General features: G+C 42.2%; 3 protein-coding genes across 4 annotated transcripts; 2 read left to right on the top strand and 1 right to left on the bottom strand.

Annotated features, from left to right (window-relative positions):
* The first annotated feature begins 3,984 nt into the window (after positions 1–3,984).
* cbx8a (chromobox homolog 8a (Pc class homolog, Drosophila)) lies at positions 3,985–6,874 on the top strand. The gene is made up of 5 exons (XM_068337006.1): positions 3,985–4,246; positions 4,360–4,403; positions 4,799–4,864; positions 5,234–5,300; positions 5,530–6,874. Exons 1-5 carry the CDS (start codon positions 4,178–4,180, stop codon positions 6,319–6,321), a joined length of 1,038 nt encoding a protein of 345 aa, XP_068193107.1. The 5' UTR covers positions 3,985–4,177; the 3' UTR covers positions 6,322–6,874.
* Positions 6,875–8,843: 1,969 nt separating this feature from the next.
* Positions 8,844–12,198, top strand: LOC137610072 (meteorin-like protein). Of its 2 annotated transcripts, none has more exons than XM_068337505.1 (4): positions 8,844–8,980; positions 9,411–9,817; positions 10,920–10,979; positions 11,384–12,198. In XM_068337505.1, exons 1-4 carry the CDS (start codon positions 8,895–8,897, stop codon positions 11,719–11,721), a joined length of 891 nt encoding a protein of 296 aa, XP_068193606.1. In that variant the 5' UTR covers positions 8,844–8,894; the 3' UTR covers positions 11,722–12,198. The 2 variants fall into 2 exon arrangements, with proteins under 2 accessions (XP_068193606.1, XP_068193607.1); XM_068337506.1 differs by having other exon boundaries at positions 8,869–8,980; positions 9,451–9,817.
* Positions 12,199–14,242: 2,044 nt separating this feature from the next.
* On the bottom strand, positions 14,243–16,596 carry aqp8b (aquaporin 8b). The gene is made up of 5 exons (XM_068337251.1): positions 15,771–16,596; positions 15,190–15,316; positions 14,899–15,113; positions 14,517–14,651; positions 14,243–14,410 (listed from the first exon to the last, which is right to left on the bottom strand). The coding sequence occupies exons 1-5, from the start codon at positions 16,028–16,030 to the stop codon at positions 14,368–14,370; spliced, it is 780 nt and encodes a 259-aa protein (XP_068193352.1). The 5' UTR covers positions 16,031–16,596; the 3' UTR covers positions 14,243–14,367.
* Between the last annotated feature and the right edge of the window lie 1,454 nt (positions 16,597–18,050).

The raw sequence follows: 18,050 nt of genomic DNA, 5'->3' as shown, positions 1-18,050 counted from the left end.
CAAGCTGGCAGAAAGATTGAATGTTTCAAGTGATATAAAAGGCCTGGGAATGTGTGTGTTTGTGCAAGTGTGGTTGGTCCTTTCTTCAGCTAAAGTATGGGAGTTGCCTATTAAAGAATGCTGACAGAAACAGAGGCATTTGTTAAAAAAATAACGAATAAACAAGGAAGAATGAGTTATTGACAGGTTATCTGATGAATCTTAGTGAAGCACAGGACAGTTTCCCAGCATTTTCACCAATTTGTTGAACAAGAAACACTTTTCTCTGAAACATCTGGATTTTATTGTCTATAAATCTTTTCTTTTTTTTCAAATTGTTTCCAGCAGAGAAGTACATAAAAGATCAAGGAAAATTAATTTCAGCAAATGATTTTCAGCTTTTTGTGTCTTGTATGTTACTAAAGACAGCAGACACACGGATCTCACACCAACCAAGAATTTAACAAGAAATCCCTCAGTGACTGATTTTCAGCCCTTATGTCTGTCACATTCTCTTTCCTCCTTCTCTGGGATCTGGTATATATGATTTAAAGTGTGTACAAATGAATAAATTCTCAAATAAGTTATACAGTCGATGTTTGGTGGAAATCAATTCTGAAAAATGCAGAAACACCACAACTTTTGATTAATTATTAGAAGCGAGTGAAACTGCAGCCACAGACACACATGGCGCACAATTTCAGGCCCTAAGCATAATTGGCTCCTCTTGAGCTGATGAATAAATACACGCACACAGCGCCCTTCTTCTCTCTCTGTCCATATTCAGGATCCTGTACATGAACGCTGTATTTCTGCAGGCCTTTCATGGCGTTGAATCAACTATTTGAGTCAGTCGTGCACCAGCAGGAAACTGAAACATCGTTGAGCGGTGGAGGGAGGGGGGGGGTCATATTTATAGAGCAAGTGTGATGTTTCACATTCCCCCTTTATCATCGCAGCCACCAGCGGCCCGTTCATTCTCAGTTTCATCTTCAGCACACAGAGCAGCCTCAGGATCCAGTCAGCGGGATCAAGTGTAACCTCCAGGTCCAGGGTGACCCGACGGGGGCCCACGGCTCAGGAAATCAGCAATCTACATATAAAATACAATTTAAATTCACACATTAATTGTGACTTCACTTTTCTTTTCCCCCCCAAATAGACCGCACAAATATTCTAAATAATATCTTCATCTTCTCTGAGCTGTCAAATACTAATGATATTAACTTTTAAACCCAAAATAGCAAGACAGAAATGAGAGCTGGTGCTGCGGGTCCATCAGGCTGCTGTCAAAGATGCTTTTTTTAATTCGTTGCGCGCTGAAATAAACTACGGAGTAACGTGCGGGTCAAAGCCGCGCGTTTTCTCGCTTCAGGTTTTTTTTTTTTTTTTTTCCCCGTTTGAACTACATTCAGCAGAAAATGTCGCCCCGTAAGTAGGACAGCGAACATCGAGCTGTGTGCAGCAATTGCCCAAGAAACCAGAGAGCCAATAATGTTCTCACAGAGCCAGCACTGTTTATTCATGTGCGGCTGTCGCCATTGCGGCTCCTGCAGACTCACTTTTCATCGCCTCAGAGCCAAATATGGAGAGGAACGCTGCGCGGGGCTGTCCGCCTCCTCACAGCCGCACCAGGCGTCTTTCTCTTTGAACACAAACCGTGCGCGCTAAAGCCATTCCACTACCGACAGGAAATGTCGGTCTACAGGCTTTGACTATCAAAATGGTGGTTCATATTTCGACGGCAGCTACAACGCATCTTTTGTCCGCGGCGCACCCGCCTTTGTCTCCTCCACAGCGGGAAAAATTTTAAACAGATAGCTGCAAATATTTCATCTGTTAACAGGAGCGCTGCCGCACCTTCCCGCGCATCAGAACGACGCTCTGCGCGCGTTGCGATTTCAATTCGCGCATCTGCAGCGCGAATACAACATCCATTAAACACACAGCTCTCCAAAGATCCTTGAAATTTATTCTCATGTGCGACATTAAAAATAAGAATAAAGTCAGGATGTGACGGGATTTACTGCTTAATGCGTGGCATGTCGGAGAGAAATGCGTTTGCAGCTAGAATTTGTCAGCAAGATCAGAAATGGATGATAAATCCGTGGCAAATATCATATTATTTCTGTTTTGACGTCAAAAATTAGGTGCGATAGCAATTATATCTGTTAAAGTCAAGACAGCGGTCAAATAATTTAGTGATCAACGGAAATTTGCGGCCCGCAGACACTTGAGTCCTCTCACCATCAAGGTGTGTTCTGCAGTGACATCCATTGATTAAAGTCCTGCGGGCCTGTAGGTTGAAGCTCTTTTAGGGTTTCGGTTCAAAGAGACCAATTAAAGAAGAGAAAGAGCAAAAAATGTGGAAGAAAATAAAAGATGAAATTGTGATGTAATACGTTCCCGTTTTGCGCCAAAGTCCGACGTTGACTGCATCTGTTGTGATAATAATTTCATTATCTTCCAAATTTCTAAGCGAATCTAAGCATGATGCAGATGATTCAGAGGCTTTGGTGAGCATGAAGACTGCAAGGAAAAGAGAAGTTTGTGTGCTCAAATCGTGTTCTTTTATTATCATTCATTATTTAAAGAGAAGAGCAAATGAATGTCACCGAAGGCCTCCAGAAATAAGTTACAGCTCCGCGCCTCCTTTTGTTCGTTTATTATTCATTCGTGTTACTTAAATTCCGAATGATTGCTATCATCAGCACTGGGTCAATAATAATAATAATAATAATAATAATAATAATAATAATAATAATAATAATAATAATAATAATAATGATAATAATGATAATGATAATGAGAATAAATTTTATAATTTCTTAACTAATACTTATTGTTAGTATAATATCTATGTATATGTCGTTAAAAAAACACACACACACACACACACAGACACACACACACACACACACACGCACACACACACACACACACACACTCACATAGATACATACACACACAAACACAATTCACATCTTTAGTTTAAGGATTCAAAAACCTTCTTCTGTTTGTTCTCTTTTTTTTCTTTAACGCAAACCAGAGCCAGTTCAGTAAATTTACACACGTTTTTAAAATGTCGCAAAACTTCACCATTTGAATGTAAATTGAAATTTCCCCATGGGTGACTTTAAGCAAAGCAAATAAAGGTGCTTCTTGAATAAACTCATATTAAATCTGAGAAATCAGTTAAAAGCCGTCGTTCTGGACCACCTTTATTTCTCCGTGTCATTTTGTATATCTTAAAAAATGCAGCGCCAACAGCTGTAATTGACAAAGAAGATATATATATATATATATATATATATATATATATAAAATGAGTGTGTGTTTATGTGTGTGTGTGTGTGTGTGTGCGCGCGCGCGGGCACACACACACTACATAGTTTTTAATCAAGTCGTCGGGTCAAAAGCGTTTGGGTAAAATGTTAAATCTAAAAGTTCACTTACTTTAGGATGGTTTTACATGGGCTGATGAAATTATGCTTATAATTGGATCACACCACATCTTTTATGAAACAAATTAAATCATCAGTCATGATACTTTGAACCTATAAGATTCGATCTGGTACAGACTACCTCTTTTGAACCATGGCTCCATTTTATACGTTTTAAGTTTTAATGTTAGGTATTCCGTCTGTGTGGGTTTTACTTAATTTAATACCAGAACCGTTCACTATTTTAGAGTCAGAGGTCATTATATAGAGTTACACTTCGACTTGCAGGTGCATGATCTAAAAAACAAAACAAAACGTGAAACGTGTGCGTGAAGGTGTAACCTTCTATTAATTAATTATTATTCTGTTAGACCCAATTTACATTTTGCCTTTTAAAAACGTTTGTGAAATCCTATTTTTCTATTTTTCTCTGGACACTCGGGACCCCAGGACTGCGTGGTTCCACTCGGGTTCGCCTCTGGGTGTGCGTCGTGACGGACCTTCCTCTGGAGCAGCCGGAGCGGAGGAACTCCTCCCCTCCACTCAGAGACCCGCAGCACGTAGCAACAACCGAGCCAATGCGCTACACCGCGATCCGTCCCCCTCGACTGCGGTGCCTGGCAACAGAAAAAGACGTGATGACGTCCTCTTCAGATCACGTATTATGGGATGTGCGGAATTAAACAACCCGAAGAGGACACAGGGAAGGCAAAAATATTAAAAGGGACAGAAATAAACGAGGTGCATGGTCAAACATGGAGCTGTCGGCTGTCGGCGAGAGCGTCTTCGCAGCCGAGTCCATCATTAAACGGCGAATCCGACGGGTATTCGCCACGTTTCTTCACCCATGCGCTTAAATCTACACGCATTACGCAACTAATATTTGTGAAGCGCCGACTGGCAGCCTTCTATTAACCTGAATCTGTTGTTTTTACAGGGTCGCTGGGAATATCTGGTGAAATGGAAGGGCTGGTCTCAGAAGTGAGTATAATAGCCGAGGCTGTGGACAGCGCTCCATCCTGGCCGCTCGCACAACTGCACCACCAGCGCCTTCGTTATTCAACGGGTGGATGTTTGTTTTATCTTCTCTGTGCGCTGTTGGGGTGTTTATTGAATGTCTGGTGTTGCGTGTGCAGCAGTCAGGAGTTGTAGCATCTGAGCTGCAGGCCGCTGGGAGGCATTCCAAGCCCACAGCGTAGCGTTAGCAATGGCTGGGTTCACCGTGCGTCACCGTCCGCTACCGTAGTCTCTAATTGCAGCGCAGGCAGCGAAGATCGCCTAGATTAAAGTGTGATCGGCCGGTGTGCACTCTCCCACGTGTGACCCGCTCACTCCGTGGTCACAAACTCATCTTCCTCTCCGTGTTTGTGATGAAGGTACAGCACATGGGAGCCGGAGGAAAACATTCTGGATGCACGTCTCTTCGCTGCCTTCGAGGAGAGGTGAGGGTTTGACAGTAGGCCTCTCTCTGCAGCCCGGATGGCACCGCGCACTACGCGCTACTGGAAAATAGGTCCTTTACGGTGGATTCCAGCTTTTAACAATCAATTTTCCCCGTAAAAGATGTAACAGTTGACAGCGTTTCCGTTTCCAGTTAAAATATTTCCAACCAGTAAAGCAATTTTCCCCTCACAAACACGTTTTCTGCTTCATTCAGAAACTTTTTAAATAAATAAAATATAACTTTTTGTATTCAAAGCCACTCATAAACAATATAATTTATAATATTTAATCACCCTAGTACATACAATATTTAATTAAATCTGTTTTGTTGAACTTTCTGTTGTGGTTGGGGGTTTTTTTTTATTCAGGGAGCGTGAAAGAGAGCTGTTCGGGCCGAAGAAGAGGGGACCAAAACCCGAGACATTTCTCTTGAAGGTGACTGAATATATTTATATTTATGCGTATATGTCTGATTAACAATTCATTATGTCGCCTTTGGGGAAAAGAAAATCCCATCATATTTGGTGAGGTTTAGTCCAGTTTTTATGTATCCGTCATATCTTTTTTATCCGACATACAGCTGCTTAAACTCCTAAATTTCCTGCAGAGACCAAAGAATTCCATCTTAGAGAAACCTCATAAACTGTATTTGCTCCGTCCTTAGGCCAAAGCCAAAGCCAACGAAAAGACGTATGACTTTAGAGGAGAGGCCCCGAGGGGGATCCAGGTTTCCTATCCCATCCCAGAGCCTGTCATAACACCGAGGGCTCGGGAGGGTTTACGCGCCGTGGTTCCCACTATTTTCCCGCCAAGCGCGATCAACAGAGGGGAAAGTGTCCACGTCCACTCGCTGGAGCCCGAGAGGAGGCCGAGGCCGACTCCACCAGCCGCCCTGACGCTCCAGGAATCCACACGGCTCCCAAAAAAGAGGGGACGCAAACCGAAGCTGCGCTTACATTACGATAAAATAGATGGAGGCGGCGCAGCGGAGCCCTACGCCAAACGGAGCAAGCTGCTGGAGGAGCCGGGGTCACAGGGTGTGAACAAAATGCGCTTGCATCATCACGGGGAGACGTCAGACCACAGCCTCGTCCAGCTGACCAAGAGGTTTCAGGAGGAGACGACGATCAGCCCCAAATCCCACAGTGAACAGAGACGCATGGGGGAATCGGGACTGGCCTACAGCTGCGCGTTCAGTTCAGATGCGCGCACAAGTGCACAAAGGACTCGGTGCGTGATGTCCGTTTCTCAGCCCAAGTTCTCCACTGAGTATCTGAGGCCCCAGATGGATGAGTTCCGTCCCGGACCTGCAGCTATCCAGGATTCCTCCTTATCCTGGACCCCCTGTTTCACCAACGTGGACACGGTGACGGTCACTGACGTCACCACGAACTTCTTGACAGTCACAGTGAGAGAGAGTAGCACGGACAAAGGCTTCTTCAGAGGGAAGAGATGAGTATGGAGATCAGAGGATGCTCATGCTCTTATATGCTCATACATAATTGTTTAACAATCTATAACTAACGTGCTTACCGTAATACTATATTTTTTCTATGTAACTTTAAGACTTGTAAATTCAAATATTTAATACTTGGCTCAGAAAATTAAAAGTGAACGTGACGTTGAGAGTCTGAGGAGAGTGTCACCGTCACTGCCGTCACCTCGATTATCATCCTTATAAATAAAGAAAACTGTTCAGTCAAATCATTATGAAACTATTAGTTTGTTTTTGTCAGTGTTGAAAATAAAGCAATATCATAAAGTTAGAATTTTTTATTTCTTTGTAGAAATTTCCGTCCGTGGCTTATTACAATTTTAACTTCTATTGTCACAAATTTAAGGATGATCCGACGAGATGGTCGTTTTATTCTTTTCAACATTATTATTATTAAAATGTCTGTAGGAAATGGAATCGGGTAAAAAAAAAATCCAATCCAACGTGTTTGGAAGATTTAAATAATCCCTGAGTTTTAAAAGAAAGCGCCGGAGTCTTTACGGGGTCTAAAGTGTACTTAAAAAATAAAGATCGATAATACTTGATAAAACTTAATAAACAACTTATAATTCTAAAAGTGTTCTTTTTTAATGGGGGGGTCAAACATGTCGACATGTACAGTCAGATTTAGTTTATATGGTTATTGGTTCTCCTAACGCACAACACATTTTCATCGGTTCTGCTCTAACAAAAAGAGTCTTATCAAAAAAATGGATACAGATCTGCAATAAATGTTTGAATAAATAGTTCTCAGAAGCCAATTCATCCCATGATGAGGACGACAATATGTCTTAAACCTCATTTTCAGGGAAACTACTGTGTATCAGCTATTTCTTTTTCATTCTCGTGGTGCAGACGGAAAGAATTCTGAAGTGAACGTCAAGGCCTTCAAGATAAAACCAAGTGTTCTGGTTTCAATCCAACCATATAAATCATTCGAGCTGCGCTTTTTGACGGCTGGGAGGACAGGAGAGCGACTGACCCACAGACGGATCCCGCGTCACGATGAATGAATTACAACGTTTCTTTATTCAAGCGTGGATCTTGATTCAAAGTGGCGAGCATGGACCCACAGCTCTCATCCCCTCGATCCACAGTGGTTCTACAGTTTCCTTTGAGTCCAAGCTGGACGTAACAATCCGATGTTTGTGCGTTGACACGTTCTTTATGATCCGGTGTAAAAAAATCATTCACAGTTATCCACAGCGTTTGTGTTATATTTATTTATTTTAGAAATATTCTAGTCAGAACAAAATCGATGAGGAAAAACACAACGCATCACTGTCTGCTTTTTCTTATTTATTTCTTATTTCATTTTCACCTCAGCAACATCCCATTCTGAACATTCTGTGATGGTGCGCATGTTTTCAAAAGTTTGTGGCGACACGCGTGGGCGGATTCCAAACTTCAACAAAGACTTTCCCTGCAGCTAAGACAACATCTGGCTAAATTCTCCACATGTGTGTAATTGACTCTTCCACTTAGCCATCAAGCTGCCTCTGACGCGGAGCTGCCCGGAGGCCCGCGTAGATCCGAACGCACACGGAAACAGCAGGTCGGCCTGTCTGGTTCACGGTCCGTGGAGTTGTACCTCCACAAGATGTCGCCATGAGCAACGCCTTGAAGCAGTGCCAAATTATTTTCACACAAGGTTAAAATGCAGAGGAGCGCCTCTAGTTGCAACATCAAGATTAATGATTAGTGGGAGCCAGCCAGCTCCACGGTGCGCCGTCCTTGCAGAAATGCGTCGTGCGGTGCGTCACCCCGCCACCAGATGAAGCTCCAGCGCAGAAACGCACAAGCTTTTATATTTGTTCCCCTGAAATTATTTATGCCAGATGAACTGCACTTACAGGAGAATCACCGATCTAAAGTTTGGCCCGAGATTTATTTACTTTTAGAGGACAGATTTATATTTTTTCACTCAGCTGTGGCCTTTCATTCATGGCATTTCCTGTCAGTGAGATGGGGGGGGGGGGGGATCCAGGATATAAAAAACGACGAAGGTTTAGCCTGTCTTAACTGATTGGTTTGAGTTTAGTGACATAAAAACTCTCTGAAGTCAATGAATTATTGAGCGGAAAGTCGTTTTCATGTAAACAGATGGTCCAAGTGTTACAAAGAGATCAAAACCGATTCTCTCTGCATCGGTCTTCTTATGTCTCTCTCCCATTTGTTTGTCCCTAACTTCAATTATCCCCCCCCTCTCTTTCTCTCTCTCTCTTTCTCTCTCTCTCTCTCTCTGTCTGTTTCTCTCTGTGTGTGTATGCGTCTGCGTGTGTGTGTGTGTGTGTGTGTGTGTGTGTGTGTGTGTGTGTGTGTGTGTGTGTGTGTGTGTGTGTGAGAGAGAGAGAGAGAGAGAGAGAGAGAGAGAGAGAGAGAGAGAGAGAGAGAGAGAGAGAGAGAGAGAGAGAGAGAGAGAGAGAGAGAGAGAGAGAGAGAGAGAGAGAGGCTCGGTGAGGCTGGACCGTCTCTCAGTCTCTCTCCAGTCATGCTCGCTGTTTTCTCCGGGGTTTCATCTCCGTGTGGTTTAGATGTCACCAAACGCGTTTCTGTTCATTTATATTCTGGGTCTTCAAATCCGGAGCTGCACCGCTGATCTGTGCGACTGGACGGGGAGGTGAGGCACTTCTCTCACTTTTTTTTAAGATGACATCATTTTAAAAAGAGAGGAAGTTAAATGCACTTGTGAAAGGAAAACACATGGTTTGAAAGGCAACTCGTGTTATTTGTGTGAGTCGCTATGGGCTTCATTAATCTCTGTAACACTCATAGTTGCAGCCTTGATTGAAGATTTATTTCTGTTGTAAATGACTTTTATCTTCATAATTATCCTTTTTAGGAAGCATATTAATTTATTCATTGGTAAGATTCCACCCTGCAAAACAAATTTTTTAAAATCTGGATCTTTGCAACCTGCGCCGTAAATATTTCATTGGTTCATTATTCCTGACCCATATTATCAAATGATCTCCTAAGCATTGATATGTTAATTAGGATCAATCAGTAGTTATTGATAGTAAATCTGGGCTTTCCCCTGCTCCATCCAGGGGTTTGGAGGCTGGCGTGAATTCCAGGATCGTCCTGCAGGTGCGGCTGCGGTGCACGGACGGGCTGGTGAGGTGGATGACCCCGGGCCATGCTCTCCGGGTGGTTCTGAGACCCAACCTCTCCTCCACCCGACCCAACATCATCTGCATCAAACCGTCCCCTTCCTTCAGAGGAGTCAGCGTGTTCATCGAACGGGCCGGGGAGCTGGAGCTGCTGGTGACGGACGGCGGACCCCCCGGGCAGCAGGTGTTCTGTTTCCGGGCAGATGGTCCACCATGGCCCGCCATCTACCTCCAGTCCAGCCCGAAAAGGGATGGAGCCTGGAGCAGAACAATGATGGGCTTCAGATATGAGCTGCTGGCTAACAGAAGTGCTCCACCCAGCTTGGGCCAAACGGGGATTCAGGGTGATTCCTTATCATAAATCTTATTCATGCTTTTATACAACCAAATTACATGAGTGGTTGTTATTAAATAATTAAAATATTAAAAGTTGTAATCCCTCAGTAAAACAATATTTTTTAAAATTCCCATTGGTTTGAAGAGGCTCAGAAGAAAAATCCATGTATCAATGTTTATTAATGATTTATTAATTCAAATCAGTGTTGCTTAATGTAACATAAAAACATCAATTAATTAGATTATTTATGATTTATAAGTAAATTAGTGCCAGATCATGAGCCATTATAAGCCCTTAAGGCGGCAACAGCTCTGTAGTACAAATATAAAGCCGTCCTTTGGAGACTGAGGGACAAACCAGTCCAAATTCCTAAAAAATGCTAGCAGCTGTTCAATTACAGAGCTGGTCCTGATGACTGGAGCATGCAGCTGCTGGTCACTCTTTGTTTTGTCTGGAGGTAGTCTGGTTTCCATCGGGGGATAAAGCAGTAGACCACAGGCCGGCAGAAGGGCACCGATCCAAGTCTTCTAAATTGAGAGAGCAAATACTTCACAGATTCCAAACATGCCTTTTCATTGTGATGCCTGTTTTATTAGCATTTATCCATGTGTGCGGGCCAGTCCCAGTGCGATGATGTCATTGTGTCTATATAATAGACAGCTTCTGGTTCATCTTTTCTGCATTGCTAGGATATTTTGACTCCTGCAGCCCCCAGTGGGCACTGGGGCAATCAATTAGATAGATACAAAAGGAGTCAAGCAAGGGGTCAAGATGAGTGAGGGTTTTTGTTTTTTTGTTTTTTTGAAATCTGGAGGTTAACACTTTAAAGAACAGCATTCCGTTGATTAAGCCATGGTTTCTCCACTCCTTCAGGAATGGAACTGGTATGTGTCAGATTTTAAGTCAGTGAAGTGTTTGGAGGAGACGTGACTCCCATCCATCAGTCAATATCAGTCAGAGAGGGTCTCCATGTCTGACAGAAAGATGTGGGGGGAAAAAGAAAATGAGTCCCTACAAAATGATAAGCTTCAGGGTTTCATTGTCTTAAATGTCACAGTGGTGCATGGCAAATAACTAACTCCTGAATGTCTGCTGATTTTCTTCCACAGCTTCATGCAGACCCTGCAGTGACACAGAGCTCCTCATGGCCATCTGCAGCAGTGACTTTGGTGAGTACACAAAAAGTTTAGTCTACAAAGAAAAAAATCTCCACAATCATACTAAAATATACCGATATGTACAAAGAGATGGGGCAAAATAAGAAAACAACCACAGTGATTTGACAAGATTTGTGCAATTTAAGAAGAAGTTGCAAGTTGGAAAACCCCAACCAAATCCGGAAAACCATAAAAACTGATTCTAAAGAACATAAAAAACACTGTTGTACATCGCATTAAGGAGACAATTAGAGCAACTTCATCTATTTTAGCAAAAGGGAAATGATTTTGCAGTGAATGATTAGGTGGCTGAAGGAGAAAGACAAAAAAAAGAACATGAAGGAAACCAGCAGGATTTGTTTAATTTTTATTTGACTTTTCTTGGAGTGACACAGTTTTCCTCCTTTTTTTCCCAGTAATCCGAGGCTCCATCAGGAATGTCTCCCATAATACTATACGTCAGACATCCACGGTGGAGGTATCAGCATCCAGGATGTACTGGCAGCGCAGTGGAGTGTTTGAACCACAAGCAGTCGGCTCTGCATCATCTCAGCCCGGCTCCTCTTGGCATGGACAGATCCTCACACTCCTGCAGTGCCATGTGAAGCCCGGGGATGGCGAGTTCCTCTTCACGGGCTCAGAACACTTTGGGGAGGCTTGGTTAGGGTGTGCTCCGCGGTACAAACACTTCCTGTCTGTCTACCAGGCTGCCTGGGCAGCACGTCGGAATTCCTGTGACTTCCCTCTGGACTGAGGAAGTGTGTTGTAGCACCCCTGAGGTCTACCGTTCCCTGTACACCAATGTGCTGGCACTGTGGGGTCCCTGTAATGCTTTCATGTGCCAGTTAGGTGGCATCCAGCATCACCAGCGGGGATGGAGATGTTGAATTGATGGTTAAAAGGCACATTAGGAAGAAGCAGGGAGGGGCAAACAGCAGGGTCGTCTGAGCTGAGGCTCAGAGAGAGCCGGCCTTTGTCTGTGCTCCACCACTGCCCTCGGTCCTGAGAGAGTCCTGCTCCGTCTTTGTGTTTCTCCCAGCATCCACCATTGTTCACTTGGCTGGATCTGTAATGACTGTGGAAGGTGAGGCTGGAAAGGGTCACTACTTGTAATGTACGGGTCTCTTTTACTGAATAGGTTTGCATACATAACATTTTATATTTTTATTTGCTTTGCGTGTCGTGGGTTCTACAGATGACCTACAATTTAAATGTTTTTGCACGAGGATTAATTGCAATTATCATAAGAATAAATCTTCTGTGATAATCAAAGCAGTTGGCATTTTTTGAAAACTGGATATTTATTTGTTTTTTAAAAAAAAGAGAGATTAGTCAAATGTCATATAACCAAGCTTTGGTTTGATATTATAAGAAAATCAGCTCTGCAATCTCTCCGTCTCTTTATTGTCAGGTGAAATTATAACTCACCACAAGGAAGAAAAAAATTAACTAGAGCAAACATTGCTTCATTATTTCCAGATACATATCTGAAATTCCGCTCCCGTGAGCGTATTTGTGTCTAATGAGGTGTTTAGAAGTGACAGCACTTCTTTAAGAGTGTATTAAATACTCAAAGGTTTAGTTAAGTGACCTTACATCCCTATTTCACTCCAAATGTTGGAAAATCTCATCTTTTTCGATAGAAATTCCGAGCTGAAGAGTCCGACAAAAGTATCTTGTCCCTTCTCCTTCTGCGTCTCTGTTCTTATAGGTAGGTAGGTAACTTTATTAATCCCTTAAGCAGGTTCCGCCACGGAAATTATTATAGGATATAATATAATGTATAGTAGGATAGCTGTACCATAAAGTGAAATACAAAATCCCCTCAGATGGACAAAGTTCTGAGAGGCCTGAATTGGATGTTTCTTTTGAGCTATGTATCCACCGCATCACATCCCGAGAAGACAAATGGACAGATGTGAGGCCCCAGAGCCTGGGGATACACCCCCTCAGCCCCTCCCAGAAAAAGGGAACAATTAATTGACTTTTAAAGCCTTTGCCTTCTTAGCCTATTCCACACTTCTCCCTGGCTGAGCACAGCTCACAAATTGGTGTGTTGAACTTTTTATGGGGACTTAAATAGTTCCCAATGAAAGTGTAAATGACTGTGTGGTGAATGGGGCCCACACAATAGCCCCGCAGTGACAAGGCCTCTAGCAGATAGAATGACCATTGTCAGGGCTGCTGTCATCTAGAAACCATCAGGGCGCATGAAGCCGAAGCAGCAGCAGAGGGGAGGTCATCTTACTCTCACTCAATTCGTGCTTGTATAATACGTATATACATGTCTTCTTTTAAAAAAAAAATCTTTTTAATCTTTATGTAAATCAATTTTAAAAGGAAAAATTTGCATCGATTTTTAAAACTCACTGGTCGTAAGACAAACACTTTCTATTTGTAATCAGCAATGTTTTTGTATCCGAGATATGCTTCAAAGATTTTAATTTAATAAATGATGGCCAAAATGTAGTTTTCCACAACTTTCTTTCTATTGTGCAGAAGCCCAGTTTGAAGTCTCCTCCCTCAGTGTTGTTCCGAGGGGCCACCATGTCAGGTTTCCAATCAAAGTATAGCCTCTCTGCTGGCTTTTGAGATCACACAATTCCAGTGTCTGGGAATTCCAGCAGGCTCTCATGGGGAAGGATCCTGGGAGGGCTCAGCCTGGACATGCAACTTGGTGCACAGGCAGGAGTCCACCCAGACTGGGGGGTAATTGGTTTATCCCACCGCCTGGCCTGCTTTCCCATGTGGGCCACTGCTGTGGGGAGGCCCACAGTTACAATACAGAAGCAGCGTGATACTCTGCAGTACCGAGCAGGCATTCTCTGGGCCAGCTATAGAAAACAGACGCATGGTGCAAGGAACAAAAAGCTGCAGCAGACTTATTTCGAGGCTTTGGAAACGTTACCATTTGGTCTCTTTTATCGGTGGACAGCATTAGAAATTAAAGTAATAGAATTTTGTAATTTTTTTTTTTTTAAAGTAATTTAAAAAAAAAGTAATGGTGTGATTGTTCAAATTAATACAGATGTAATACAATTAGAAAAAATATATATCTCTAAACTGAAGAGATATATTACCAGTTTAATGGTAGTCTAAAACTCTGCTGAACGTTAACTTTATGTGACTGGACTGGTACCGTATTAACATGTCCTATCAACCACTATAAATATTACACCCTGTGGAAAGTCCTGAGCTTCATTTAGATCCTCACTTAAAGAACCAAGTGACATAACAAGACAACACCTAATTATAAAATGTAATAAAATGTCAACTTTAATTCATACAGCAAAAAGTCATAGTTGTTCACAAACATCTCAGTGGAACATATAAGAAGCATACATTATAAATGCAGATGATATAACATCATTCAGCCATTTGAATTCAAGTACAGAGGACCTCATTTCAGAATCAGTCGAATCTTCCTGTCGCCAAGCAGGAGTCTGCAAGATCAGGAAAAGTATTTTTTTAATTTGTATGTTGTCAGTCATTAATCTTTATTATGAAGTAAAAACAAATGACAAATTGTGAATTTTGTGTTGTACCTACCGAACCAGAGCGGCTGCTATCACGCCTCCTGCGATGGGTCCCACCCAGTAAACCCAGTGATAGGCCCAGTAGTTACAGACTATGGCTGGACCGAAGGCTCTGGCTGGGTTCATGCAGGTACCAGAGATATCCCCACTGATAACACACACAGGCATACAGGCATGTTTCCCATTAAATGCGTAGAAATGAATGGGATTTATTGTCCAATTTGAATCACAGCTACTGTATAAACATGATGCCCTGCAGTCAGGTGTGAGGTAAAGTTATTATTTTATGTGAAAAATTATAATTATTCACCTTAACATGTCAAAGCATGAATACACCCCTATACACTATCAAGATTTTAGTCCTTAACATCTTTGTTTTTATTTTTTTTACTGACCCAGCCAAGATGTTGAAGATAACAGTGCAGCCAACCATAAAAGGCACTAGAGGGCTCTTGGTCTTTACGTTGACGGCCCCCAGCAGCAGCACCAGCGTGACCAAGCAGGTCATAGCGACCTCTCCAAACAGAGCACCTGCTATCTGACTGTTTGACTGCAGCACGGTGAAAGCAGCCCCGTGGGCTTTGGCAAAGTTCTGTCCTGACGTCATCCCCTGTTGGCATCAATTCATCCACGAGTCAGAGAGCGTATAAACTGGGAATTTTAACGCAATCATAAAACAGGGTCACCTTCGCCATGGCGGCTCCAAGCACCCCTCCGAGCAGCTGACATAAGAGGTATGGGACCACCATATTCATCTCCATACCTCCGCATAGGAAGATAGCCAGTGTGAATGGGGGGTTGAAATGGGAGCCACTGGAGAGACAAACGTGGAGAGAAATCTTTAAGAAAGTCATGGTTTAAGACAAATTAGTAGTCTAGAATGATTTACAGTATTTTCCGCACTACAAAACGCACTGGCTTATAAAGGCGTACCTTCAATCAATGGCCTATTTTTATTTTTTTTTAAATTTACAAAGTGCAACGGTTTATAAAGTGCATTGGATTACAAATTGCACTGGATTAGAAAACACGTCTAAGAACTCATCTTCAATGAATGGTCTATTTTCACACTTTTTTCCATACATAAGGAAAATTGAGAGAATTAAGGGCTTTTAGGTGCGCCAGAGTAATTGCAGTAATTCAACATATTCCCATTTCTATTAGCTGTTTGAAATCTTAGTTTATAATTAGGTATAATTAATTACTTTCCAACTAACAGATGCATAATGCGTGGACTCTATTTATTTTTATAAGAACGTTTTCTCACCTGATCTCCGCCATGGAAGCCACCAAGACGGCCACAGCCAGGCCATGCACCAGAGCCGGCTGAAGCCTGCCTGTGGACTCCACGTTCTCTATGACAGACACACAGCCGATGAAGACGAAGAGCGTGGTCCCCACCAGCTCCCCTAAGCAGGGCTGGAAAACCCTCTCAAATCTGTTGGGAGGTCTGGCCGGAGGGGTCTTGATTTTAGGAGACACAAGCGCCGTCTCCACTTCGCCCATCTCCATCTTCTCGTCTGCCATGAATCAAAGTGAGGTCTGGTTGTGCGAGCTGAAGATGTGACACTGAGCACTCCGGCCAGAGATGCGCATACAAATATTGCCGTACTTTCTAATCACATGGACTTTACCCTGGAAAGATAGGGTCTACTTTGGCTGACCCACTGACCTGTCATGGACCCACTGACACTTTTTCTTAATCATCCAAGACAGTTTGCTCATCACAACTACTCTGCACACCATAGTACATTTACAGAGTGAACAAACTGCTGAACTGTGCCAGAGTTCTGGTAAAAAAATCACCTAGTTTTTGTCAATGATTGTCCAAGAATAACCCAATATGTTTACAGATGTTACTTTCTATGGCAGGGTCAAAGCAGGATAAAGCAGAGTTTACATGGCAAAAACCTCTTTTAAAAAAAAATACAGTTTCAGATGGATTTCAGATCTGTTATTGAAAATGTACTAATAATGATAATCCCTAATAAGAATGAAACAGTGTCAAAAACACTAAGAATGCAAGAAATCCCTAAGGAGCAAAGTCTGTGCCCTGGTTTGAAAACGATTACTTACCCCAAGTTCAACTATGATTTCACGACACAGCTCATTTAACACACAAAAACAAATCATTCATCCAAAAGATGATCGCACATTAGACAAAAACAAAACACACTGCAGCACACATGGATGCCCAGACATCCTTATCTGGTTCACCTATCAGAAGGGAAATTTTTTTTGATGATTTGGGTGAATATATTTACAGGAAGCACGTTGATATAAAAACATGAAGGAGTGGTTTTGGATGCACATAAGCTCTGAGAAGCTTAGATTCAGCAGCCTTACAGACAACCTAAAGATCCTGCAGACTAGATAGGGTTTCCTTATCATGCAGATGCTGATCAATAAAGAAAACACTGAAGTTTTGTTGCCATTATCCGCGTTATTATATGTATATCATATACTGTAAGTTAAATATGACATTAATGTTTAATCAAAATGGCGGGACAAATAAAGTCTAATTTCATCACCAAAGAACTAAATTTCTACTCTCTTAACGTTGCTTTGCGAAGATCACCTACTTGAATTTTTGCCAGCGAATAACAGAAGTAAAACTATGCCGCTAGTTGTTCTTTAACGATAACAACCAGGGTTGAAGGATCTTCACTCCATGCACAGGAATTATCATATGCTGCATGTTTCTCTCCATTTATTGCACTCATATATTTCCCATCTGTCTCATGGTAAACAGAGCTTATAGGTTTCACAACATTTCAGATAGGCACAGCATCACAATCTATACATTGCTGACCCTCAGAATGGGCCAAGGGTTACACAGAGCAGACGAGGTTGAGGTGAGACTTTTTCTCATGATAACTATTTTTAGTTACTGAAACAAGATTGTCTGAAGACAACCAACATTTATCGTAAAGCTGACCGTCAGATTTCAGCTTGTTGTGCAGGGCTTAGGCAGGAGGAAGGAGTTTCCATGCAGACATGAGTTTGCATGTTCCTCCCTGTACGGCCTTCCTCCTGAAGCTGTTCCGTCAGCCCAACTCATTATGTCTGCCTTCAGAAAGATAGCTGCTTCAAATCAAAATATAATTCTGGAACAGTTCTGCATCATCAGGTATTAACAGCTTCTAGGTCACTGAGGCATTGCCACAGTGATGACATATCATTATTCAGATCTGCCTCATGACAAATAAATTATGGGAAATATAACCTACTTCCTTCACTTCTTTCACTTCATCCAAGTATTTGGAACCATGAGAACATCTTTGGTACACGAGTTATCAGCTATTTCATCTATTTTTCATGTAGGAATAAGTTCTTACAAACCTGGATATTGATTACGAGCTGATTTAAATGTCCAAGCCATAAATATTTTTAATATATGTAAAAAATGTTAAGTAAAAAGGTTCCTATCTGATAACGTTATGAAAAAATACACCAAAAATAGAGCGGAAGTGAAAACAGGATCCTGAATCCTCAGGTCACGTGTTCCTATAATAGAGAACAGCTGACAGCTGCTGGATCAATCACC

The sequence above is a fragment of the Antennarius striatus genome, chromosome 16, assembly GCF_040054535.1.
Source record: "Antennarius striatus isolate MH-2024 chromosome 16, ASM4005453v1, whole genome shotgun sequence".
Classification (NCBI taxonomy): domain Eukaryota; kingdom Metazoa; phylum Chordata; class Actinopteri; order Lophiiformes; family Antennariidae; genus Antennarius; species Antennarius striatus.
The sequence above is the reverse complement of the archived record's forward strand: the minus strand, read 5'-3'. Positions and strand labels throughout refer to the sequence as shown.

Coding starts and splice junctions, on each gene's coding strand:
- cbx8a (XM_068337006.1), top strand. CDS start 4,178: ATGGAGCTGTCGGCTGTCGGCGAGAGCGTCTTCGCAGCCGAGTCCATC. Junction 4,247..4,359: donor TTAAACGGCGAATCCGACGG/GTATTCGCCACG, acceptor TTGTTTTTACAG/GGTCGCTGGGAATATCTGGT. Junction 5,301..5,529: donor CCGAGACATTTCTCTTGAAG/GTGACTGAATAT, acceptor CTCCGTCCTTAG/GCCAAAGCCAAAGCCAACGA.
- LOC137610072 (XM_068337505.1), top strand. CDS start 8,895: ATGTCACCAAACGCGTTTCTGTTCATTTATATTCTGGGTCTTCAAATC. Junction 8,981..9,410: donor CTGTGCGACTGGACGGGGAG/GTGAGGCACTTC, acceptor TGCTCCATCCAG/GGGTTTGGAGGCTGGCGTGA. Junction 9,818..10,919: donor GGGCCAAACGGGGATTCAGG/GTGATTCCTTAT, acceptor TTTCTTCCACAG/CTTCATGCAGACCCTGCAGT.
- aqp8b (XM_068337251.1), bottom strand. CDS start 16,030: ATGGCAGACGAGAAGATGGAGATGGGCGAAGTGGAGACGGCGCTTGTG. Junction 15,114..15,189: donor TTGGAGCCGCCATGGCGAAG/GTGACCCTGTTT, acceptor TGATGCCAACAG/GGGATGACGTCAGGACAGAA. Junction 14,652..14,898: donor ATCTTCAACATCTTGGCTGG/GTCAGTAAAAAA, acceptor GTGTGTTATCAG/TGGGGATATCTCTGGTACCT.